The sequence below is a fragment of the Pseudochaenichthys georgianus genome, chromosome 6 (assembly GCF_902827115.2).
Source record: "Pseudochaenichthys georgianus chromosome 6, fPseGeo1.2, whole genome shotgun sequence".
NCBI classification, from domain to species: domain Eukaryota; kingdom Metazoa; phylum Chordata; class Actinopteri; order Perciformes; family Channichthyidae; genus Pseudochaenichthys; species Pseudochaenichthys georgianus.
Window position 1 is genome coordinate 5,126,262 of NC_047508.1, and position 25,697 is coordinate 5,151,958.

The 25,697-nt window shown below is 44.4% G+C and overlaps 1 protein-coding gene across 1 annotated transcript in view; it reads left to right on the forward strand.

The window, feature by feature from the left end:
* The window catches only part of zfpm1 (zinc finger protein, FOG family member 1), a 111,467-nt gene that overhangs the window by 22,650 nt on the left and 63,120 nt on the right, over window positions 1-25,697 (forward strand). The window contains exon 2 of the mRNA XM_034085248.1: window positions 22,581-22,727. Coding sequence (XP_033941139.1) covers window positions 22,581-22,727 — 147 coding nt within the window. The remainder of the gene's footprint in view (window positions 1-22,580; window positions 22,728-25,697) is intronic.

Consider the following 25,697-nt stretch of genomic DNA (forward strand, 5'->3'; position numbering starts at 1 on the left):
GAAGTATTATAAAATTGAAAGCGAAGGCAGTGTAACAGCCAGATGCAATGTTTGCAAGGCAGAGGTTCCGCGTGGTGGAAAGAACAGAGCTACGTTCAACACGACCAATCTAATACGCTACCTGAGAAACAAACACCAACAACAACACGGCGAGTACACAGCGGCCACTCGGGTAACGGCACTGAAACAACCGACACTTTCAGAGGCTTTTAAAAGGAAAGAGAAACTGCCCCAGAACAGTGAAAAGGCCAACACAATAACAGCCAAGATAACTGAATTCATCGCGTTGGATGACCAGCCGTTATCTGTTACCTTTGTTTTCTCTTAATGCATTGCATAAAGATCGGATCGGGAAAAATCGGTATCGGCAGATTGTCAAAATCAAATGATCGGAATCGGATCAGGAGCAAAAAAAGGTGATCGGGATATCCCTAGTAGAAATAGAACCCTGAGGTCCAGGTGGCTACATTTTGAGACTTTAGTTTGGGGTAGACTGATATATTGTGTTTGGTTAGATCCATAGCTTTCTGTGAAATAGATCTCTCACACATGAACAGCTCTGCTTTGTGATGCAGACTCTGTGATATGAATGTGAAGTCATCAACCCAAGCTGAAGCCACCCTGATGACATCACGTGACGTCATCAGGGTTCAGTTCTCAGGCACAGCTGCTCCAGAGCTCCATGAGACCTTACGACTGTTTTCATGTCTGGGCATCTCGTTCCAAGTTAACCAACAACTGGACTACAGAAAGCAGATCATTTTAGATCACCTTTAGATCCTCTGTAATCACTTGGTGTGGACGTTCTGCAGCGTTAACTCATCATTGACGGTAACAGGGAGATGCCCCCCCTCTCCCTCAGTCCAGGGATCTGACTGATGACAGTCTGCATGGCTCTGCTCGGTAAACCCACACTGACCCTTCAGTCAGCCGGCTGTGCTTTGCATACCTACTCGCTGTCTCCCTGGCATGCACATCTCTGGAGACCCAGAGCCGCTTCAGGAGGGCTCTCGCTCAGGCTGTGGGACTACAGTTTGAGACATTTGGGTTACACGTCCTTTTGCACAAGCAATGATCGGGCTATATGTTCAGTTTCTCACATGAAATAATATCAGATATGATAACAACTTTTTTCTTTTATATAGTCTGTTTCTTACTAACACACCATGTGTTGCTCCTTAGCGTTTAGTACAAGTATTGATTTAATAACTGGTTTGGAAGGATCTTTTATTTCTCACATCCATAGTTGCGAGATCATACTCTTCTTCTTCTTCTTCTTCTTCTTCTTCTTCTTCTTCTTCTTCTTCTTCTTCTTCTTCTTCTTCTTCTTCTTCTTCTTCTTCTTCTTCTTCTTCTTCTTCTTCTTCTTCTTCTTCTTCTTCGGCTTTGTTGGCTCAGCTGCAGTGCGTGTGTAATATAAGAACAACATGGCCTTTGAGCCTGCAGGCCGCTGAGGGGAACTGCAGGTGATTACTGGGTTGATCCTGTTCCCTCAGACTTATTCATTTGATCCATTGTTGACATAAAGACATATTTGTATATATTGTTTTAAAGCTCAATAAATAACAAAAAGACCTCTGACCGGCACTTTTCAAATTTTGTCCGGAAGATTTCAACTTTAACGGACATGTTGACCGGCGGAAACAAAACGGAAACTCTGCCGCACGGTTCCTCGTCCCTTAGAAGAGGCGGAGAGGTGGGTGTTTCTCATCTGCTGGCGGACTACCGGAGAGAACTACAGCAGAGCCTGAGCCCTGGCCCCTGCGTCTAAATCCACCGCGGAGAATAAACGGAAATGCAACCATGGCAACCATGCATGCTCGTGAAGTCTTCTTCGCTGCTTTTGGTGTATTTTGTGTTGGTAGTACAGCGCCACTTCCAGGCCCGTGTGGCTAGTGTACATCTAAAGCTGAGGCACTTGATCTGTAAAGCCCATTAGTACCATACGTTACTAAAGATTGTTTTTACAAAGGAAACATTTCAGTTTTCTGGGCAGACTTGTTGGCAGTTCATTTCCATTCTCGTATAAGATGTTATTTTTTAGAAATAATTACCACCAGAATGTATCTCACACGATCTCCACAGTGGCTGCTTTTCAGAAAGGGAAGCATTGATCAAGGACTCCACTCAGATGCTCACTTGGAGTCTCTCTGAGGGAGGGGCTCGTCCCCCTGCCCACCACTCTCAAACCACAACGTGACGATCTAAAGTGAGGAGGAGGTAACCTTGGAGTCCAGCATTCATTATTCATCAACAGATAGCACTTTCCCTGCAGGGCCCCTCAGAATGTAAGGGCCACAGTGGGCACACGCTGAGTGGGTGTGGGAGGGTAATGTTAGTACTGCCTATCCTCAGAGAGCGCTCTCGGAAGAGGAGACTTTCATCCCGCTGCTTTTATTTCACTTCAGCTCATCTTACATTCCCATTATTCACCACAAAAAGCCAAGCCTCTTCACAAAGACTTTCTGACACTGACGGGCCCCTCCTCCACCACGCACACACACACACACACACACACACACACACACACACACACACACACACACACACACACACACACACACACACACACACACACACACACACACACACACACACACACACACACACACACACACACACACACACACACACACACACAAAAGACCATGTGGAGGGCTATTATTAATCATGCTCCTATCAGCTCCTCACATCTTCTGCGCTATTTGCTGTTTAATCACTAAAATAATACAAAGAGGTGGGCGGTGATGCCAGGGTGGGGGTTTTGGGTTGCTATGGTGACCAAATGGAAAAGGTCAGGATTAGTTTATCTTATCAGTGATAGGGAATGGTTACTAATTACAGATAGGTACTACCAGTGCTTAGTCCACTGGGCCCTGCCTTAAAACACTATCAGCAATCCACACCGGCCTGATATTAAAATTATCTCTCAACACACACACACACCTGGCCTGTCTGAGGGCAGCAAGACACACACACTGCTCACTCATGGGTGTTCAGGCATTGAGCTTTTAAAGTTAGTTGCTCAGAACAAGCGTCACAAATTGCGGCTGTGAAGTCAAAATATAAAGTTAAACAGACAGTGAGCCTTGAGAGAAAATATAGTCCTTTCTTTCAAGAATTGGAAAGCTGGTTAATTGCCTGACTTTAAAGGTTTATCCCTCAACGCACCAGGAGGGGGTTAACCTTAATGCAGGGGTGTCAAACTCAATTTCATCGTGGGCCACATCAGCATTATGGTTGCACTCAAAGGGCCGGTTGTGACTTTAAGACTTTATAAATATACATATATAATATATGTAATATATATAAAATAATGTATTATAATACATAACTTCCTCTGCATTGGATTATTACCGGATAGGGTAATAACTTCATAATTAACCACGTCTGAAAGCAGAAGTCCAGGGCAAATAATTGCAAGTCTCTTCAGTGGGCATGTCACAAAACAAGATGCATTGTGGGACATGTAGTTTATGGGCACCGTGCTCCTGTAAAGTGGCGTGTAACCGTATAATAAACTTATTATATTCTTTGTATGCTCTTGCGGGCCACATTGAATTAAGTCGCGGGCCGGATTTGGCCCCCGGGCCTTGAGTTTGACACCCCTGCCTTAATGCTTTCAGTTTGAAAAGTTGTCATACACGTGCTCTCTGTTGATTTTGAACCAAAACATTGTGAATTAGATGATTAGACCAACAGGAAACATTAAGTAATTATTTTAAAATGATAATGATGAAAATGATCTTTTAAAACATTGCCTCCTCATCAATAGCAGACAGGTTATCTGTTCTAGTAGCCTGCCGTTCTATTTGATCACATAATCCTCTCCTATGAATGACTGGTCCACAGACTGTGTCACGGCAGGGCACGCAGCTGCAGCTCTGCTGACGGGGACATGGAGGAAGACTCCAGGTGGGAGACGGCGACCGTACTTATGTTCAGACCAAAGTCACGGCATGCTGTGCTGCACGGCAAATTGGAGGTCCCCATGAGGGGAATCATTAATTTTAGGGTGAAGACTTGGTTGGGTTTAGGGTAAGGTTAAGGGTTAGGGTTAGGCATGTGTTGGTTATGGTTAAGGTTAGGATAAGTCTCCAGGAAATGCATGTAAGTCAATGTGCGGTCCCCTGAAGTGATGTATACATGGTATATGTGTGTGTGTGTGTGATCTTGTCTCTGCAACCTCCCATTTATCATCTTTGACATTTGGCTGTACCCCCCTCTATCTGGCCATCATCTGAGGAAAGCACATTTCCCATCAGAAATCCCGTTGTGACTTTTTACGTTGTGGGGGGGGGGGGGTCGCTGATACTTTGGCGAGGCAGAGAGATACATAGATGTGAGCGAGCACATCTTGGTGTGTGTGTGTGTGTGTGTGTGTGTGTGTGTGTGTGTGTGTGTGTGTGTGTGTGTGTGTGTGTGTGTGTGTGTGTGTGTGTGTGGTGTGTGTGTGTGTGTGTGTGTGTGTGTGTGTGTGTGTGTGTGTGTGTGTGTGTGTGTGTGTGTTGTGTGTGTGTGTGTGTGTGTGTGTGTGTGTGTGTGTGTGTGTGTGTGTGTGTGTGTGTGTGTGTGTGTGTGTGTGTGTGTGTGTGTGTGTGTGTGTGTGTGTGTGTGTGTGTGTGTGTGTGTGTGTGTGTGTGTGTGTGTGTGTGTGTGAGAACATGGATGTTATCTGGGCACTGAGGGCTCCAGTGGTGCCCTGCCTCTTGAAAATAGCCCCTTTCTTTGCTGCTGCCAGCCATGCAGTGGGTTATATTTAAGCAGCTATCTCCTTTACATCCCTCTGCATGCTCCACAGGGCTATCGCACCAACACTGCTGCCACCATCTCACTTTATTTTTATTTTTATTTTAAGCCTTGTGACAGGAGGCGCAGATAAGAGATGCAAAGCCAAGTTGTGAGTGGCGTACCCCCCTCTTCTCTATTTCTGCTCTCTCTCCAACAAAAAGACTACCCCCCATCTTTCCATCTCTCTCTTCTCTTGTTTTTTCTTTTGCCTTGCTTGTCTGTCTCTTTATCACTTCTCTGCCCTTTTATCTCCCTCCACCCCTCCCCTCTCTCGTGGTATTTCTCTTTGCTTCTCAGAGAGGGTTTCCTGGTGAAAGCTTCCTCTTCTTGGCAGGGGGGGGGGGGGGCAGATGTACAGTATGCTGCTGCAGAGCACACAGACACTGGGCTCTGCCATGTGGAACCATGGCATATTGCACTGTGGCTTGATCTGTTCTTATTCATCTTCCATATACAGTAGGCAACTTCACTTCAGGTGGAGGGTGTGCATTCAAATACATTAGAAAGCCTTAACATGTACACAGTGTTGTTTACAAGTATCTTAACAATATACAATTCAGACGTGTATACTATCCACTATTAGCTTCTTGCAGATATGCTTCAATTGGTGTCACAATCTGTGGCTAAAAAAGCAGGTGTTCTAAGATAATTGCAGTACACTGGGGCGGGTATCAGTACTCATGTTGAGTTAGCCTGCGTCCTTAACAACCTGCTCCAAGGCAGCCCGTTCTCTTCAAAGTACACACCTGTGTTCTGGAGTCCAGTGACTGCCAGACTGAGTGCATACTTCTGAGTTCCGCATTACACAGAGGATCCCCCTCACTCAGAACCTACCCTGTGACTTGGAGTGGCTCCTTACGAAGGACGCTTCATTCAGGCTGACACTAAGTTTGAGCTCTTCTGGGAGCTAAGTGGAGTCCACTAAGGAAGGACGCCTTATTGTTTGACGACCCACAGCACTGCTATATGAGTGTTGTGCTTTGTGACGCGTGACCCATTCCTCAAGAGGGTTGAGAGGAAAGTGGAAATGATGTTTCACGTGTTTATTTCATTCCAACGAGGCAAATAGAGAATCCATCTTTCCTACAGAAACACCTCCTTTACTTTGTAAACTAAACAGTTCACCATTTAACATCTACTCCTTCTGAAACATCACTAACAGACACCAACTCATTTCACATCTGTTTTATATCTGACCATGTGAAGTGTGTACAGCTGTGTGTTACTGCCTGTCAGCTGTGTGTTACTGCCTGTCTGCTGTGTGTTACTGCCTGTCTGCTGTGTGTTACTGCCTGTCAGCTGTGTGTTACTGCCTGTCTGCTGTGTGTTACTGCCTGTCTGCTGTGTGTTACTGCCTGTCTGCTGTGTGTTACTGCCTGTCTGCTGTGTGTTACTGCCTGTCTGCTGTGTGTTACTGCCTGTCTGCTGTGTGTTACTGCCTGTCTGCTGTGTGTTACTGCCTGTCTGCTGTGTGTTACTGTCTGTCAGCTGTATGTTACTGCCTGTCAGCTGTGTGTTACTGCCTGTCTGCTGTGTGTTACTGCCTGTCAGCTGTGTGTTACTGCCTGTCTGCTGTGTGTTACTGCCTGTCTGCTGTGTGTTACTGCCTGTCAGCTGTGTGTTAGTGCCTGTCTGCTGTGTGTTACTGCCTGTCTGCTGTGTGTTACTGCCTGTCTGCTGTGTGTTACTGCCTCTCTGCTGTGTGTTACTGCCTGTCTGCTGTGGGTTACTGCCTGTCTGCTGTGTGTTACTGCCTGTCTGCTGTGTGTTACTGCCTGTCAGCTGTATGTTACTGCCTGTCAGCTGTGTGTTACTGCCTGTCTGCTGTGTGTTACTGCCTGTCAGCTGTGTGTTACTGCCTGTCTGCTGTGTGTTACTGCCTGTCAGCTGTGTGTTACTGCCTGTCTGCTGTGTGTTACTGCCTGTCTGCTGTGTGTTACTGCCTGTCAGCTGTGTGTTACTGCCTGTCTGCTGTGTGTTACTGCCTGTCAGCTGTGTGTTACTGCTTCTCTGCTGTGTGTTACTGCCTCTCTGCTGTGTGTTACTGCCTCTCTGCTGTGTGTTCTCACAGGGGTCACGTGTTGAGTGACCAGAAGAAAGTGTCCCACATGTCTTTGGAGAAGATATGTCTCTGAAACGGTAGCTTGCAAGTGAACATGCATCAGAGAGTCCCTGCCCTTTGAAATGACACCTTACTGTATTTGTTTTAGAAATGATGTGAACATGAGGTGTTTAGATCCACAAGAACTGCTCACACAGTGTGGTGTCACCCGGCAACAACTCATCACAGTGTGCCGTACTATGTGTGATGCTCCACTGACACACTATTCATAGTTAGCTTCACTCTCACTGTAGCAACTGTAATACGCACACACACACGCACGCACGCGCACACACACACACACACACGCACACACGCACGCACACACGCACACACACGCACACACACACGCACGCACACACGCACGCACACACGCACACACACACGCACACACACACACACACACACACAGCGTCCCGTCGAGGAGGCTTCTCAGTCTTGTCTCTGTTTGCCAAAGCTGTTTTCCTTGTCTCCTCCGGGTGTTTAGTCTCTGGAAACTGTAGCTGCACAATGGACACGCCGTTTCAGGGCAGACACGTGAGAGGCGAAGGCCAGAGTACTGGAGAACGTGATCAGGAGGAGGAGTGAAGAAAACAATGAAGGAGGAAGATGAGTAAGTTAACCTTGACAGGGAGGAAGAACTGAGTGAAAGTGAAGAGTAAGAAGGAAGCCAGGGAGATGGGCAGAGGGAAGGTGAAGAGTGAGACAGAAGGAAGCCAGGGAGATGGACAGAGGGAAGGTGAAGAGTGAGACAGAAGGAAGCCAGGGAGATGGACAGAGGGAAGGTGAAGAGTCAGAAGGAAGCCAGGGAGATGGGACAGAGGGAAGGTGAAGAGTCGGAAGGAAGCCAGGGAGATGGACAGAGGGAAGGTGAAGAGTGAGACAGAAGCCAGGGAGATGGGACAGAGGGAAGGTGAAGAGTGAGACAGAAGCCAGGGATATGGGACAGAGGGAAGGTGAAGAGTGAGAAGGAAGCCAGGGAGATGGACAGAGGGAAGGTGAAGAGTCAGAAGGAAGCCAGGGAGATGGACAGAGGGAAGGTGAAGAGTCAGAAGGAAGCCAGGGAGATGGACAGAGGGACGGTGAAGAGTGAGAAGGAAGCCAGGGAGATGGACAGAGGGACAGTGAAGAGTGAGACAGAAGCCAGGGAGATGAGAGGGAAGGTGAAGAGTGAGAAGGAAGCCAGGGAGATGGACAGAGGGAAGGTGAAGAGTCAGAAGGAAGCCAGGGAGATGGACAGAGGGAAGGTGAAGAGTCAGAAGGAAGCCAGGGAGATGGACAGAGGGAAGGTGAAGAGTCAGAAGGAAGCCAGGGAGATGAGAGGGAAGGTGAAGAGTAAGAAGGAAGCCAGGGAGATGGGAGGGAAGGTGAAGAGTCAGAAGGAAGCCAGGGAGATGGACAGAGGGAAGGTGAAGAGTCAGAAGGAAGCCAGGGAGATGAGAGGGAAGGTGAAGAGTAAGAAGGAAGCCAGGGAGATGGGAGGGAAGGTGAAGAGTCAGAAGGAAGCCAGGGAGATGGACAGAGGGACGGTGAAGAGTCAGAAGGAAGCCAGGGAGATGGACAGAGGGACGGTGAATGAAAGATGAAACATACCACACATTTTGTGTATATCATAAATCCAACTCCTGATTGCCTGAAGAGGTTTTCTTGTGTCCACGTGTTCGGTTGTCGGCAGTGAACACAGCGCTTCCTGTCACCGAGGCAGGTCTTTCCTCCGCACCGTCACATCTCTCATCTGCCTCCTTATTCAGGGGAGAGATCAAGGAGAAGGGATCGCAATCAGGCTCATTATTCCATGGAGACACACATTACAGGCCAACACTCATCTCACTAACACTCCCACACACACCTTTCCCCACACACTGTTCCCACTTTGAGAAACGTCTCTCGTGCTACGTGAAAGTCTCTGTTCCACCTGTCTGCTGTGCTCTTCCTCCTGTCTCTCTTTGATGCAGTCCATGACACACACGCTTGTTACTAACTAGCTGTTGGCCGGATTATAGTTTGACGTAGCACGTATTGAGGAATTACTGATGTGCTAGATACATGGTTCATATATATCAGTATATTGGCATAACGGTACACTTTTGTTAAGCATCAGTATTATTAAAAACGTGTCTTTGTTCCAGCTGTGTTCTATGTAAGACAACAACGGATGTAAAGCCATCCAGCCTGTCCATAGGGTGTCATATGGTGTGAGTTGCCCAACTGCTAACAGTCAAATCATTTGTGTTGGTCAGCTTCGGTCTCAAGTAATCAGATACATTGATTGATGCCTTAGGGAGAATTTAATGAAGTTGAAAAGCTATTGTGTGTATTGAGGCTTTCTAATACATGTCTTTATATCTAGCAAATATAGAAATCATAAATGTGTCGTTTAAAAAAGGTCCAGTTGTTGAGTTTGTCTGAGTCTGAGAGTTTACTCAACAGAAGGACTTTTAGAAGGTACTAGCAATAACGCTATCTCAAAATGGCATCAGCATTTGATCTACTCATTGCTCTTAACCACAATGCTAAACAGAGCTAAGGAGCTATTGGGTGCTTTCACACCGCAGTACTTTTCCCACTATAGTTCCGATAGTTCTTGAAAATGTGCGTTCACACCAAAAAAATCCGGAACTAGAACTTAGTTAATGAGAACCTTTTCACCCCCTTTGTAGTCCCTGCTAGAGAGCAGGTACTTTCATGGGAGAAAAAGGTTCCCATTTCTGATTGGCTGGGCGAATTGCAAACCACGCCCCGTAAAACTCGGAAAAGTTTTGTGAAGCCGCCATTTTATTTGCTGGCATTAGCATTATTAGCATTAGCATTAGCCCAGCCCACCAACGTTGCGTCACTCCAAAGAGATGAGGAGGTGTCTGCGTTTTGGCGATTTACTCTGAAGCCAGTCCCCAACTCCGGGTGGCAGTATACGCCGTGAAGTTGTTTGCGGCCTGCCAGTAAACCCAAAGAAGACGAAGTGACGTCGGCGGCTTCATTTGCCTAATCCTCCCTCAGGGTTTTATTCCGGTGTGAACGCGATCTGCTCTTTAGTTCATCAGAACTAAAGAGATCTGATGAACTAAGTACGGGAAAGTACTTGGCGAAAGCGCCTATTGTTATTGACAACATTTCAGACACTAAAGAGCTTTGACTACCCAACGCAGAGATGGGGACTCGTGAACAATCATTGTGTTTTCTATTGTTGGCGTATTAAAGGTGGGGTAGGTACATTTGAGAGAAACCGGCTCGAGATCGCTAGAATTTGAAAATACACAACCGGAGATAATCTGCCAGAGGCTGCTACTTCCTTATAGAGCCCGCCTCCTCCAACACACACGAACGCGCACATGACCAATGAGGGCACGAGATAAGTTTGTGCCCAGATGGAAGGCTGACAGGCAGGTAGGCCATCCAGTTACTTTAGCCGGGCTCATTACGCAGACGTGCGCGCCTCTGTTACTACCTCGTAGTGACACAATAGCGACCGGCGGCACACCTGCGGCTGTACCGCTTAGGTTCAACTACAAACACTTCGAACAAAATGCCGGCGGCACCAACAAAAGGAGCGCACACTGCAAAGTCTGCAATATCAAAATCAAGGATGCTGGCGCAACAACGTCGAATGTCATCAGGCACTTGAAAAGTCACCCGGAGAGGTCAGTCACATTAACGCATGGACGGTTAGCAAACATGTTTAGCTCAGCATCAGCTGTGTAATGCTAGCTTAGCTTGCTGCTAGCTTTGTAACTGAATATTTGAAAAGATTAGTGAATGTTTGCTTGTCACACTTGTTTGAGTTGAGTGGCGTTGACATCCAACTCTTGACATGACATAAAAAAGGTCGGTAACGTTAATCATTACCCGCTTTTAAGTACTTTTAACAGTTTCCCTGCGGGGGATTAATAAAGTATTTGTGATACTGATTTCTGATTCTGAAGTGTTTTGCTTATAAGTTGTTTGCATTTAGCTAAAGTGTGATGTTTTTCCTCATATTGCATCATATAACAAACAACTAATCAGTACTGATACTGTATGCTAATAGATATAGGAGTGATAATAACACAGTACATGCTTTGAATTTCTTAGATATAGCTGCAGTATTCTTAACAGACTGGATAGCAGCAGACGATAGAAGGCTTATTACAACCAGAAGAGACATGAGACTTTTATTTTTTAGAGACTTGAGACTTGACTTGGACTCGTGACCAAAGACTTGAGACTTGATCAAGTCTCACCCCACAAAGACTTGAGACTTGACTTGGACTTGCAAAAAAAGACTTGTGAACATCTCTGACCCAACGTGAGGCATGAAACCTTTGAACGGAATCCAGAAATATGCAGAATGATGGGGAAATTACAATCGGTGAATATATAGTTGTTTCATCCTTGGTGTGTTTTTTATTATGGGGACGATTCCCACCTGTTCCACTGAGAAGAAGAGCCAGGGCGTGAGAGTCCTCGTAGACCTTGTGAAGGATTCCCATTGATGCATTTCACAGCCAAAACCATGTCGGATACGGAATGACCTTATTTCACCAAACTGTTTGTGTGTGTTTGTCTGTACTCCGAAGAACTGTGTGAAAATTCTCACCATCTTCGTCAAGGCCGAGCCTCTCTGTCAGAGGAGTGCAGCAGAGATATGGAAAGCAACATTGTCTCGGATATGATTTGAGGATAGTTAGACTTACTCTATGACCTTGCGTGTGTGTGTTCGTGCATGCGTGTATTACCCTTGTATCCCCGTTCCACTGACCTTCCCCGGCTGTTGGGTATGGGAGGGTTTTGGGGGGTGCAATGTGGCTTGAGATAGGGAGGGTTTCAATACGGAGTTGAATCAAGTCCCCCCCCCCCCTGTGGATCTAAGGACGGTGGGAAAGTTCAAATCTGCTGCTATTTTCTATCTTTTATCAGCCGGCTTATCAGGCGGCTTATCAGCTGCTTCTCGTCTGCATGCCGGGCCTCAGCAGTCAGGGTCTCAGCCCTCTCTTCCTCCTTCCAGACTCCTCCCCTCTTTCTTCTCCTTTTTACTTTTTATGAAACACCACCTGTTAATTCTCCCTTTTCTCCTCAGCTGTGTCTTTACCATTCCAATGAACAGACCAATACACTATGTGGTATAAGCTGGTCTCTTCGAGGTTGTTGCTGTTATACGAAGTGATAAGAGAAGCTGCTGCAGATGGAAGTTCCCAGGCAGATTGGACTGTAGATCATACATACATACACACTGGGCGGGGGGGGGGGAGATATGATGTTTAGGATCCATGTTAGATGGGGCTGGTTTCTGTTTGCTAAATTGAAGAGCTGCAAAGATTAGTCTTCACCTCGGACAGGAGATTTATCATCGACTTATACTAAACCTAAAGAGGGTTCTGATTCGCTGCCCTTTATTGCCCAGCTCCTTATTCCTTATAAAGTGTGTGTGTCCCCCCCCCCCCCCCCCCCCCCCCCCCCCCAAGTCTTACAAGCTCACTGGTCGTGTTTATGTGAGACAATTCCATAACATGGGAAAGCTAAAAAGTGAGGGGTTTGTTTGGATTAATCTGCAGATACATGCTGCTGGTGTAATGTAGACTGGAGCCTGCTCCTTGATGTATGTGGGAGGGAGGCGTCCTTGAGGAACATGAGACGGTGTGTCAGCAGGGTGAGTGTGTCTGAAGTGCTGCCAGGGAACACACGCTCGTGAACAGAACACCACACACTCATTATATGTTCTGTCTGACTCTGCAGTCACATGGACATGTGAAGACCCCCTGAGCTAACCACCGAACTAACACCAACTCCATGTTAGAATGTGTCTGGACCCCTCGCTGCAGGCCGTGAGAACGATCAGCCTCTCTAAGAGCCTTCCCCTCGCCCTCCACAGTCACACCCTCTGCGTCAGGGAGAACTACACACATGGCGGAAAAGGGTTTGTGTGTGCAGTGCCACATTGGGATGTTTCTTTTAAAAGCAACATTTGCAAAAATATAGCGAATGTTGCATAAGGTCATCAATTATTTTTTAATAATTGTATTGACCTGTCAAATATTTAATCTATGTATAAACCTATATGGCATATTCATTGTCTTTATATATATATATATATATATATATACAACTGCAGCCCAGCGGTTATTAAATGACTGAGCCTCTTTAAACAAAAATGTTGAAGGATTATCTTTACTCTGTGTGTGTGTGTGTGTGTGTGTGTGTGTGTGTGTGTGTGTGTGTGTGTGTGTGTGGTGTGTGTGTGTGTGTGTGTGTGTGTGTGTGTGTGTGTGTGTGTGTGTGTGTGTGTGTGTGTGTGTGTGTGTGTGTGTGTGTGTGTGTGTGTGTGTGTGTGTGTGTGTGTGTGTGTGTGACCCACACACGGCAGGGCTGCTATCTGGTCTGGAGTTACACGGTTAGAACATGGAAAGCAGCAGCAGGGAGATTTATTTGGGGGGGGGGGGGGGCTGAGAGCCGGACCATCAGATAGCCCTGTGAAGAGGCTGCTGATCCTCTCCTCCAGGGCTAGTTCTTCTCTCCGGGGGGCCTGAAGGATATCCCGCCCCTGGACCATCCGTCAGAGCCAGGCTGATGCAAGGCGTTGCAGGTCTCTGTGGTGCTATTCGGGGGGTTTCGTTGCTGTCTCCCACCTGCCCAGTAGTTGTTACCCTGTCTGTCTGTCTGTCTGTCTGTCTGTCTGTCTGTCTGTGTGTGTGTGTGTGTGTGTGTGTCTGTCTGTCTGTCTGTCTGTCTGTCTGTCTGTCTGTCTGTCTGTCTGTCTGTCTGTCTGTCTGTCTGTCTGTCTGTCTGTCTGTCTGTCTGTCTGTCTGTCTGTCTGTCTGTCTGTCTGTCTGTCTGTCTGTCTGTCTGTCTGTCTGTCTGTGTCTCTCTCTGTGTGTGTGTGTGTGTGTGTGTCTGTCTGACCTTTATCAGGGAGACGGCTCTGCTCATTAAGGAGTTAATTTTCTCGCTCCTATCTGTGATTAGTATAGTCAACCTAAAGCACTGTGAATTCTTCAAATGTTCTTCCTTGTTATCAGAAAGGGAGAGGCAGAAGAAAGATGGGAATGTGGGGATATTTAATCGGTTAAGTATTCTTCCTGGGGAACTAGATTCTCTCTCCCTCTCTTTTTTCTCTTCCCAGCAATGTAAAGAAATCTCTGTGAAAGCCGGCCCGCTCAGTAATTCGGTTTTTAAAGCATGAGGATGGAGGGAGAGAAGGAGGTGGTGGAGGGGGGGGGGTGATGGTGGTGGCGGCGGGAGAGGGGAGGGGAGAAGGAGAGAAAAAAACGACTTGATGAAATTCCGCTATCAGCTCCGAACCAATATGCAAAATATCTCGCTGGAAATCAAATAGCTATTATGTTTTCATTTCCACGTCGGCGTATTTGCTTAATGAAGAGGAGACAGATCAGACCGGCACAGAGAGTCTGCAGCAGCCGATAACCGCCAACGGCTCCCAGCTATCCGCTCTCTGACGCTCAGTCACTCCGCCTTTCACAGCGAACAGAAAAGGGGGATGGAGCGGAGGGAGAGAGGGAGAGAGGGAGGGAAGGTGATGGAGTAAAGGGAAAGAGACAGAGCATGAGTGATATTGAAAGGGAGGGAGAAGAAGGATGAGAGGTGGCGGTGGCAGCGTTGGTGAGGAGGGGGGATAAGGGGGTGAGGAACGGAGAGATAACGACGGAAAGAGAGGAGGAAGTGAGAATATAAAGGAGAGACTGCAGGTTGAGATGGAGGGATGAGGAATGGCAGAAGAGGTGGAGACTGAGAGCATTGAGGAGCTGAGAAAACGGGGAGGAAGTCAGGAGTCTTTTCAATCCGAGGCCCTTATACATGTTTATACAATTTAAGAATTGAGTCGTGGACATTATTTTCAATATGTTGCTTTTTGATAAAACATGTTGACTGATCAATCCTGCAAACAACTCTGCAAAATGTTGAAATGCATATCTTTATGTATTTATACGTTTATTTATTTATATTTCCCCTTTTAATCTCTGCGTATGTATTCCTCCCCTCGGTGTGCCTACACATTGCTGCTCATTTGTATTTAAGACAGCAAACAGCTACAGCGTGGACTTACAATGAGTATTCACTAATTAAATGATATATTAACAAATGTGCACATTTATTCTCATTGTTCAGTGGATGTGTGGAAGCCTTATTCCAAATGCAACGGTCAATGCTGCCCAACTTATTGATATGAATAATTACATGAATTATTATTTTCATTTAATTTAATTATGGAATGTTGTAGGGCTGTACCCGAATATCCGAATATTTGTTCGTCGGTGTACAATTTGGGTTTCAATTTCATTATTCGGATATTCTTTTGTTCTTTCGTTTTTTTGGAAACACTCCAATATCAACGTAAGAGCTTGTGCCTCTTCGGGGGGTGCTAACACTTAACCATAAACTTTATCGTTTACTTTCTCTGTCTTTATATGTAGATATTACTTTTCTCCGTTAATCTCTGTCACGTTGTTTCCAAAGCAACAACAACTTCCTGTCAACAGCGCTAACTCTCCTTCAAAATAAAAGCATGTCGATACAAAATAGGAAGCCCTTATGGACTTATGGAGCATTGTTTTATTATCACTGTTCTAGCATATTGATTTTTTTTAAAGGAATGCTCACGTTCATATTGATGTATTTTAATAAATGTTAACTTGGCCCATTACGTGACTATTTGTGTTGGGGGGGCCGACTTTTTTTTCTTCTCCAAAGCGGGGGCCTGACAGAATAAGTTTGAGCACCACTGCTCTAAGAGGTGATCAGAAGTGGACACAAACGATAGGGACAATATATATGTGTAGTAGTATTAGTATTTGTAATGTCTCCGGGCCAACCAAACAGCACCCACTGCACTCTGGGAACTTTATCAACCACACAGTAGATGTGAAGATGTGGGGGGGAGTAGGGTCATCCCTGGAGTAATCAATGGGCAGTCGTTAGCAGCTCAAATCCTAAAGGCCGAGGAGAAGAAGCAGATTGTTATTGAAGCTGGATATAACGGATCGATATCATGGCTGCTGGGGGGGGGGGGGGGCACGGACCTGTAATACGAGCCCATGCGGCGCTGAGGGAATGTTTACAGTGCAGAGTTGATCAGAAGTTGTTCCTAGTGCCTCTGTGTCAGGTACCTTCCTCTCTCTCACATCCTCCTCTTCTTCCCATTCTCCCTTCCTTTCTTTCTTTAATATCCTCCTTTAATCTTTGCTTTACACGTCTCCCATTCTCTCTCACTCATGTGTCTCTCTCTCCGGCTGTCAGCTCTGATGTGCTTTTGGTGCGTTGGGTTATCATCCTGAGAGTGGTGCATGTCATCAGGCGTGTTGAGCAGCAGCAGGTTTGATGTGAGGAGGTGTCTCTGTGTTTCATCAGAGCTGCAGGTTTGATGTGGACGCACACTTAGTGGAGCACTTTGTTCTGCCTCTCCTCTCTCCCCTCTCCTCTGTCCTCCTCTTTCCCCCTCTCCTCTCTCCTCCCTTCTTCTCTCCTCTCTCCTCTGTCCTCTCTCCTCTGTCCTCTCCTCTGTCCTCCCTCCTCTCCTCTGTCCTCCTCTCCTCCCTCCTCTTTCCCCCTCTCCTCTCTCCTCCCTTCTTCTCTCCTCTGTCCTCTCCCCCTCTCCTCTCTCCCCCTCTCCTCTGTCCTCTCCTCCCTCCTCTGTCCTCCTCTCCTCCCTCCTCTGTCCTCCTCTCCTCCTTCATATCTCCTCCCTCCTCTCTCCTCCTCTGTCCTCTCCTCTGTCCTCCTCTGTCCTCCCTCCTCTGTCCTCCTGTCCTCTGTCCTCCTCTGTCCTCTCCTCCCTCCTCTGTCCTCCTCTCTCCTCCTCTGTCCTCTCCTCTGTCCTCCCCTCTCCTCCCTCCTCTCCTCTGTCCTCCTCTCCTCCCTCCTCTGTCCTCTCCTCCCTCCTCTGTCCTCTCCTCCCTCCTCTGTCCTCCCTTCTCCCCCTCCTCTCCTTTTACGATTGATTTCAAGACTAATCCTTTTCAAACTGCATTCCCCTGACTCACCTACTTCCCCTACGTTCATGTAATTGTTTATTTGAACAGGGACAATAGAGTGGCGAAGTCACGCCCATCTACTTCCAGTCCATGGGACCTTCTTTCGGAAAAATAATGCATTGAAGTCAATGGAGAGAGAAAACGTATCTTTCGATCCCGTTTGAATTGTGCCACGAATTACACATATGATGTTTGTCAATTTAAAAGATAATTTCCAAGTCAAACAAGTCACAGTTTATCGTAAAACTGTTGAAATATAAGACTATGAAAAATATGCAACTAGAAAGACTACAAATCCCAGAGTCGCGTAAGTGATGTCATAACTGATGTCACAATTGTTTTCCTCCGCTAAATATAAGAGATAGCTAAGATAAGATAACTTTAACAAGATGCCTGTGTGCTTAGCACCAGGTTGTTATCATACCAGCAATGGGTCTTGCTCGTTATTTCGCTTCCCGTCTGATGAAAGGACCAGGAGTGGCTGGCTGGATCAAGTTAGCTCCCTAGCTAGTAGCAAGTACGTTAGTTAGCATTACAGCATTGTCATTTTTATTAGCCTTAACATGAAGTAACATTAAGTAACTCAAAATGTTAAACAGTAAGAGTAGTAGTCATATTTCGTGAACTATTTGAAGAGTACTGTCACACCGGTGTGTGATTCTATAATACACCATTTAAGCCCGGGCGAGAAATGCTAACGCTACATTAGCACCGGCGATCTGTTCTACTTCATGCTATCTGCACAAATGGTTGACATTATGCACCTCTAGGCATCTTGTTACTAATGCACAAGATGATCAGCAGTTCTGTCGGATGCACAGTTCAAAACTTTAGATATTAAGCTTAAAAGTGTATTGATTAGTATTGCATTAATAAACTATTTCTGTTCTTGATTTAAAATCCATTTATAATCAATGAATTGTTTCACGACATGCATCCAGTAAAACTGTCATTATCTTTTTGACTCTGGAAACTGGCATTTGAATGTAAATATATTTAAAAAATCAAACAAAATGTGGCTGTTGCATTTAGCCTCACATACTGCCATGTTCTTAACGTTGAGTTATCAGACCGGGAAAGATACTCAGAACAAATAATAATCCATAATCTTTAACTCAAGATGTGCATTTGTATTATTTATTTTCACATTTTGTATAAAAGTAAATGAAAAGAAAAAAACATGATTTATATATTAACGAATGATTAAAAGTTAATTGTTGCACGGTTAGTTAAAAGTGGTGTATGTCATTTATTTCAGAAACACTTTTTGTTATATTCCATGGAATGCTCTTAACATCCCGATAGCAATGAATACATTAAATGCTTTGACAAAAAATCCGGCCCGGCTAAAGTAACTGAATGGCATACCTGCCTGTCAGCCTTCCATCTGTGCACAAACTTATCTCGTGCCCTCATTGGTCATGTGCGCATTTGTGTGTGTTGGAGGAGGGGCTCTGTAAGGAAGTGGCAGATTTTTTCCGGTTGTGTATTTTCAAATTCTAGCGCACTCAAGCTGGTTTCTCCAAAATGACCTACCCACCTCCTCTGGAAGGTCCCCCCAGTGGACCCCTCCCACCATTTTTTTACGAGACTATGTCTCAGGGCTTCTTAACATTTATGAAACTATTAATGTTTCATACCCTTTTAAAGGTAAGATACTTTGCTAACTGACAATAAGAACAATTGTTAGCTAAAAAAAACACGAGTAATACCAAGCCTTTGAATTAGCATTGAGCGAAAAAATGCTAACTAATGCTAACGCTTTTTTACACAGAACTCACGGTAGAAATGCCCTTATTACTATCTTAACTGCACAAACAAGATATACGATTTAAAGCTGAGACTCCACAGATTCCACACATGTAATGTCATCACTGTACGACCTCGAATTCCTGGAGCTATCAGCCAGAAAAGAGAAAGTAAACAACATCCGGTTTCAAAAATATTACAATAATTTCGTCTTACCTTTTTTGATTTGTGATCAAAAGTTGTGTTCAACGGAATAAAAACGCTGCTCAAGGTTAATCCAATGTCTTTGTGTCACGTAGACATTTTTACTGATAATCCATCATCATATTTATGGCAATATACTGGGTATAAAGTGTTGCTGTCCAGGCTTGTACTTTCAGATATGCTTCGTTTGCTTCTCTATTACGTCCACAATGGTAATGTTTACGTGTATTTGGTAACTGCCCATCAATTCTATTGGATGTAATGGTTAAGAAAAAGGTGTAAATCACCCAAATCGACCAATGGGTTCCAGAGATATGGTCCTGCCTAAAGTATAAAGAATGCCAGCCAGCTTAAGTACATTACGCAGGAGACTTTACTTATTGTTTACTACGTAAGGAAGCAGGAATTGCAGGACCCAGAGCGCATGGAGCACAGAGCGGACAGCAGATAACGGAATTGCAATTGTATTGCTTATAGATTATCAGAACATTTCAAAGGGGACACAGCCACATTGTATATTAACCTATGGATTAACTACATCATCGTTTTTATCGTTTTAATGCCATTGAAGACCAGTTTAGACCAAAAAAAGAGGAAGGTGAGCCATGTTAGCCTAGCGCATTAGCGCTAGCGCCACTTGTTTTGATGTACGTTTTTGTTGATAACGTCGCGAGTTTGTATCTTTCAGTGTTGAGGTGGGCACCGTTAGATTCTGTGTCTTTACGATCATAAACAATGTGTTGGATGTGCAGCTAGGATAACTAATAAGGGAGCTAGGAGTGATTTTCGGTGCAGTAATAGGTTAGCATTTTTCGCTCGGGGCTAATTCAGAGGCTCACTGTAAGAGGATAACAGGGTAGGCCTATGTTTTATTTTTTATTTTTTTCACAACAGTTGTATTTGGATGGAATGAATACCTATAGTGATAATTCAAAGTAATAAAATGATTTTTACAGTGAAAAAGTTCAAATGGAACTGATGCTTCCCAAATTACCCAGAGGTGAGTCCGCTTGGACTTTATTTTTTTAAACCTTTCTAAAAAGGTCACATTTCACTTGTTTTGCATCAATCTTGATACAGGGTACTTATGATATGTTATAGTTTGGATTCCTAAAGCTTTTAGTCTACTAGCCCATCATTCAAGGGTGGTTTTCACTATAAGTAATGGGTTTTTCTTAGGCGGACATTAGAATTTACATGTTTTTACTGTGTTCCATCTGAATTTACTTTAAAATAAAAACATCTATATTGATTCTGACACTTCTACATCCAACTCACAGATGTAACCTTGCCTTGAGAGAAAAGATTATTAATTTACCCCTTTTAGAAGTGAAGATATAGTCTTTGTTGTGTTAGTGGCATTTTCGAGCCTGAAACCTGAAAAACAGGCTCAGGGCTTAAGAGCTTAAATACCGTCTCAAAGTTATTTTTTCTCCAGTGGAGGTGAGCTGTTTTTGAGTCCCTGCAGTGCCTTTTTGTGGTCAGATCTCCTTTTAACTTCTAGAATACATGTAGTGCGTACTCTAAGCTCTTCTGTGAACCTCACTTGGTATACTGCTCAAAAGGAGAAATATGTTCTAGAAATGTATGGATCATCTCAAGCAGTCCAGATAAACAGTGTCTCGAGGTCTACTGTTCTGATGTGAAGTATTTACAGCATTTCATCTTTCTCCATTTCTGAGCCTCAATGTCAGCTTGAGGCTTTTTTCTTTGACAGGATCCTCAGATGGGAGCTGTCCCAGCTGAACGATGTCTCTCCACAGTGATACACGGGTCTCTTTATGACTTCTCCATCCCTTCAATGATCTCAGTCCAATGTTCCTGTGAATATCAGGCTTTAACAATTATTAAGGCTTTGACTTTTAAACTGGCAAATGAAGTAGAATGTTCCACACTTATCACCCGGCACCGCTATCCTCCCTGCCAGCTCTCCGAGACAGGAAGGACGGGGGAAAGGGAGGATATTTCTCCTTGGATAAAAGAGGCAGAAAGGGCAGCTGAAACTTTTCCACACCATTTCATGTCTGAAAGCGGTGATGCAGCGATTGATTCATTAAACCACAGCCGTAATGAGGAAAGAAATCATAATTCAAACTTACATTTTAAACGGGAAATATAATTGGACAGAGAAGCCCCTTTGTACAATTGTGATTAAAGGAAAATTAATTGTATGAAAATGTCCTTATAGATACTGAAAATTAGATCTAGCAAAGCTTGTGCGACATAGACCTAATTCAAAAAATATTGTGTACAGGATCGATCTTTTTTTCTTTCTCCTCTACTTTTTTGAAGGTCCAAATCTAGCTGTGTTAATTTTATCTGAAATTAGAGTGAACCATGCAGGCGTGGAAGTTGAAATTAGCCTAAAGATGTTTCATTTACAAAGACAGAAACACTTTGTCAGTCGGCGATTGTTTCCCAGCATTATCTCTGCCTGCTTTTAATTGCTTTGGAAGTGAAATTAACAGAATTAGAAAAATTGCCTCTCCCTTTCTCTACAAGCTTCTTTATTCATGGGTATTGTTGTCTGCTTTGTATAGATTATAGACTCCTTTTGTCCCAGTATTGTAAATATATACGCCCCCAGTCAAGGCTTTAGCTCCGAAACAATCCCCGTGTTAGTTCAGCACAACCTAATGGAAATTAATTTACATCCTGTCTGAATGTAAGCAAAGAGGCGGGAAATTATTTTTAAAAAAATCCTGGATTTCTCTTTGTTTCAATTTCCCTCTGATATAGTCATTCCAAAGCATGTGCACACCTTCCATCACTGTGCGTGAGAGTTGTTTTGTCCCTCGGCAGTGATTAACCATTTCTGCTTCACTCGAGCACTTCCTAATCCTCTTAAAGAAATGGTTACCCTGAATGAAGAATTCTATCACGGTGTCCTCTCGGGAGCGGAGGATGAAGCATGTCATCCGATCCAAATGAACATAATAGGAATGGCCTTTTCATTGAAAGACTAATAACTACAACACGTGTTTAGATCCAGAACAACAGTCAGTGTGTGCATCCAATCAGCCACCATATATCTCAGGGGTTGGAGCTGCTCAGGCACCATTCATGCAGCCTGGTGCATTCATCTTATATAAGTAGTATTATTAATGAAGCAATTTAGAAAAAGTCAAATTAAATCCATATTAACTGACTCGTTTTTGTGTTGATATAATCTTCAAACAGGCTAAACTAGATCAAAAGTAGTGTATAATTACTATGGTCAGCAGGGATTATGAAAGTGTAATTGATACAGATCAGCCCTAATCACTCTTTTAGCTACAATTTGAGGTATACTGTAATTTGGCTTTAAGGTCCCCCTTGGCTTCTTGCTATTAATCTTCTGGATTAGAGCATTCAGCTTGTCCAATTCTTTGTACTGTGTTTTAAATTGAGTCCAGTTAAAAAATGGATCAGTGTGTTTCGTATGTTTTTCCTCCCTTCAACAGTGCAAACACTCACAAGCAGCTTGTTTAACAATCTCCCTTATGGTTGTGTCCCACCTCTCTGCGCCAGGCTGCTCAGACTGGCATCCTTCTGCTCCACACATAGACACTGTTTTCTGTCTTTGTGTCTTTTTGGGTTGAGACCACCTGATGTCATTCATTGTAAATTCTAATGCAGCTCTTATCTACTTTGCTGCTCTGATTATTTGTGATAAATATTTCTAATACAACTGCTTAAAATATGTATTTTAAGCATCCATCAAATATTGATATATTCATGGCAATATTTATAGTATTTCTTCTAACATCCCATTTCCCCTCATCTTCCTTTCACAGGTTCCCTCGGGGACCTCAGTGGCGAGGAGGAAAACACAGCGGACCACCTCAGCCTATCAGGAGAGGAGGGCGGAGCCTCGGACCCAGACGACTCAGCAGAGGGGGACAGCTCCAGCCCCCCCCCATACCCAGCGCTGTACAACCAAGGTGAGGAACAGAACATGCCTGTGCCACTTTCTAAATGTTACACTGGATATGTCACACACTGAACTGGAAACACTTTCCATCAACAACACAGTCAGCGGGGAAAGGAGCAGTGTGACCAAATGACTAAAGCATGCTCATACTGTACCTACTGTACAGTCATCAAAACAAGTGTTCACCAGCTAACTGTGTTTCCATAATAGACTGTCCTATCACAAGCACTGCACTGAGGGGGTGCTCCTCCTGTTGTGGAATATTCCAGATGTCTATTTTACTGGCAGTTATTGGTGGTTATTAACAGTTCTATCTCCTCATCAAGACTTGAAGTATGTCTTTCATCAACTGACATTCACCTGCTATCTGTCAGGAGCCAGTTAACCGTAATGAGGTTGCCGCTTTCCACATGTATCACTCTTTTATCTCGGATGTGTCTCAACAAATTAGAAAAAAAAGATTCTTTGGGTTCAATCCTGGCTTCAGTGAACCTTCCCCTTGTGCACCTCTTATCCCGAGCCCCCCCCTCTGCCCTGTGATAGCAGCGTTTTCACTCATATTCTTTTGACTTATTCAACATTTCACTAGCTGTGTTTTTTAATCTCAGAAATTCCTGCTCTTGTGAAATGTTGGGGCTGGAAGTGATAAGCGTCTGTTGGTTGGCTTGGTTTGATAAACCCATGGAAATTCTGTCAGGTGCTAATCGAGACGAGATTAGAGATTAGCTGTGTGTGTGTGTGTGTGTGTGTGTGTGTGTGTGTGTGTGTGTGTGTGTGTGTGTGTGTGTGTGTGTGTGTGTGTGTGTGTGTGTGTGTGTGTGTGTGTGTGTGTGTGTGTGTGTGTGTGTGTGTGTGTGTGTGTGTGTGTGTGTGTGTGTGTGTGTGTGTGTGTGTGTGTGTGTGTGTGTGTGTGTGTGTGTGTGTGTGTGTGTGTGTGTGTGTGTGTGTGTGTGTGTGTGTGTGTGTGTGTGTGTGTGTGTGTGTGTGTGTGTGTGTGTGTGTGTGTGGTGAGGAGCGGGTTATGTGTGTATTAGATAGAAAAAGATCAGAGAACTCAGGCACATGTGAGGACGTTTTTTTCTGTCGATAGCAAACTGACTTGGCGTCTTTGTTTCTTTATTCATAAACACACACAAACACACACACACAGTTGATTTACTCCTCTCTCTCTTCCCTGGGGTTCCTCGGTTGCCCGGCGCTGCCATTATCAGCTCTCTGTAAATCAGCCATGTTTGACGAACCTGCTCTTTCAACCTGGGATCAATACCAGCTCTTTATCTGGCCAGAGCTGGCTAATAAAGGCAAGGCCCCTTATCCACCATCTGGGAGAGAAAGAGACACACACACACACACACACACACACACACACACACACACACACACACACACACACACACACACACACAATAACCACCCTGATAACTTAACTCTGCCTCTGTTCACTCCATCACACCTCCACCACCTCAGAGAGTCACTATATTAGTGCTTATACAATGTAATAACACACACACACACACACACACACACACACACACACACACACACACACACACACACACACACACACACACACAGGCGTATTTAAAACAGATGTGAGCCTCTGTTCAGTGCGTCTCTGTTGTGTGTGTTCTGCTCACTTCTCAGCTCTGCAGTTGTAGGTCCTTTTCTCAAACAACACACTCATACATGTAGATGACAGGAAACCTGATACAATCCACTGCTAGCTGATTAGTCCGTATGTTACCTCCTGGTGACCTCTAATGGTCGTGCCCTCGTTTGGACCAATCAACATGCTTTTTGTAAACTGACAGTTTTTTTCTCTCTTCAGAATCTGATCAGTGGTGATGGCATTAGTTTGTTTCAGTTGCTAACACACAAATCTCTCATAAAGCATCATTATTTAAACTCACACTCACAGAGCAAAACCTCTGCTCACATCTCCAAAACTCTAAACACATGTTCAGCTCTGCACCCAATGTGCACTCAACATGGCACTTTGTGCAAAGCACTGCACACGGTTCTCTAAGTAAGACACAGAAATCTGACATATTCACTTGTTTGTCATTTTCAAAACACTGCCATTGAAAATGCTACACAATTTAACAAATACTCATAAACACCAAACTGCTTTATTTATGTATGGACAGCAGCATAGGAAGAGGTAGAGGGAGGATGAGAGAGAGAGAGGGTGAGAGAGAGAGAGGGAGGGTGAACTGAAGTCAGGCGAAGAGTTATTTGCAGCATAGCGGTTGGAGCTGTGGGAGCGTCAGGCTACAGGTGATGCTTCTTCTGCAGGCGGACGAGGGGCTGTGGTCCGACCCAGTGAGGTGGTCACATGCTGCCTGAGCACACCTCTGTTTTTTGTACAACTGTTTTTTGCATTTTTTTTTCCTCGTCAAAGTGTTCCTTTCCATTTACTGTATTTGACAGAGGCCTCCTTTGTGGTTACACAACTATAACTATGTTGTGCATGAATTTGTTTTGGAGAAAAGTAAAAGTATAACAACAGTATATTTGTGTTTCTGCAAATAGTTTGACTTGAGCAATCTTTATATGCAGAGTTCTCTACAGATCACCATAAAAGATGAGTGTGCTTTAGATTGAGCACAATGGTGTGTAGTTGGTGGGACAACGGTTCTTGTACTAGGTGTGTTTGCTTGTGTGTGTATTTGAACTGCTGTCTCACTCAAAACATTTCATTTAAAGTGCAGAATTAAAGTTCAAATACCCTTCATATTTAAAAAAAAAAGCATACAGCCATTAAATAGAGTGATACACATTCAAGTGAAATACACACATTCTGTTTGGACAAAATGAGCTGGGAAAACCCTCAATATCAACATTAGTGAAAATATTGAAGGCTTCACTTATGGTGCTTTACAAAACGTATTCAGACAAAGTACATCATTTTTCTTTAGTTTCTTGAAATGATATACTTGGAATGCTAAGCCCTTTTCCTTACATTAGATTACGTGTCACT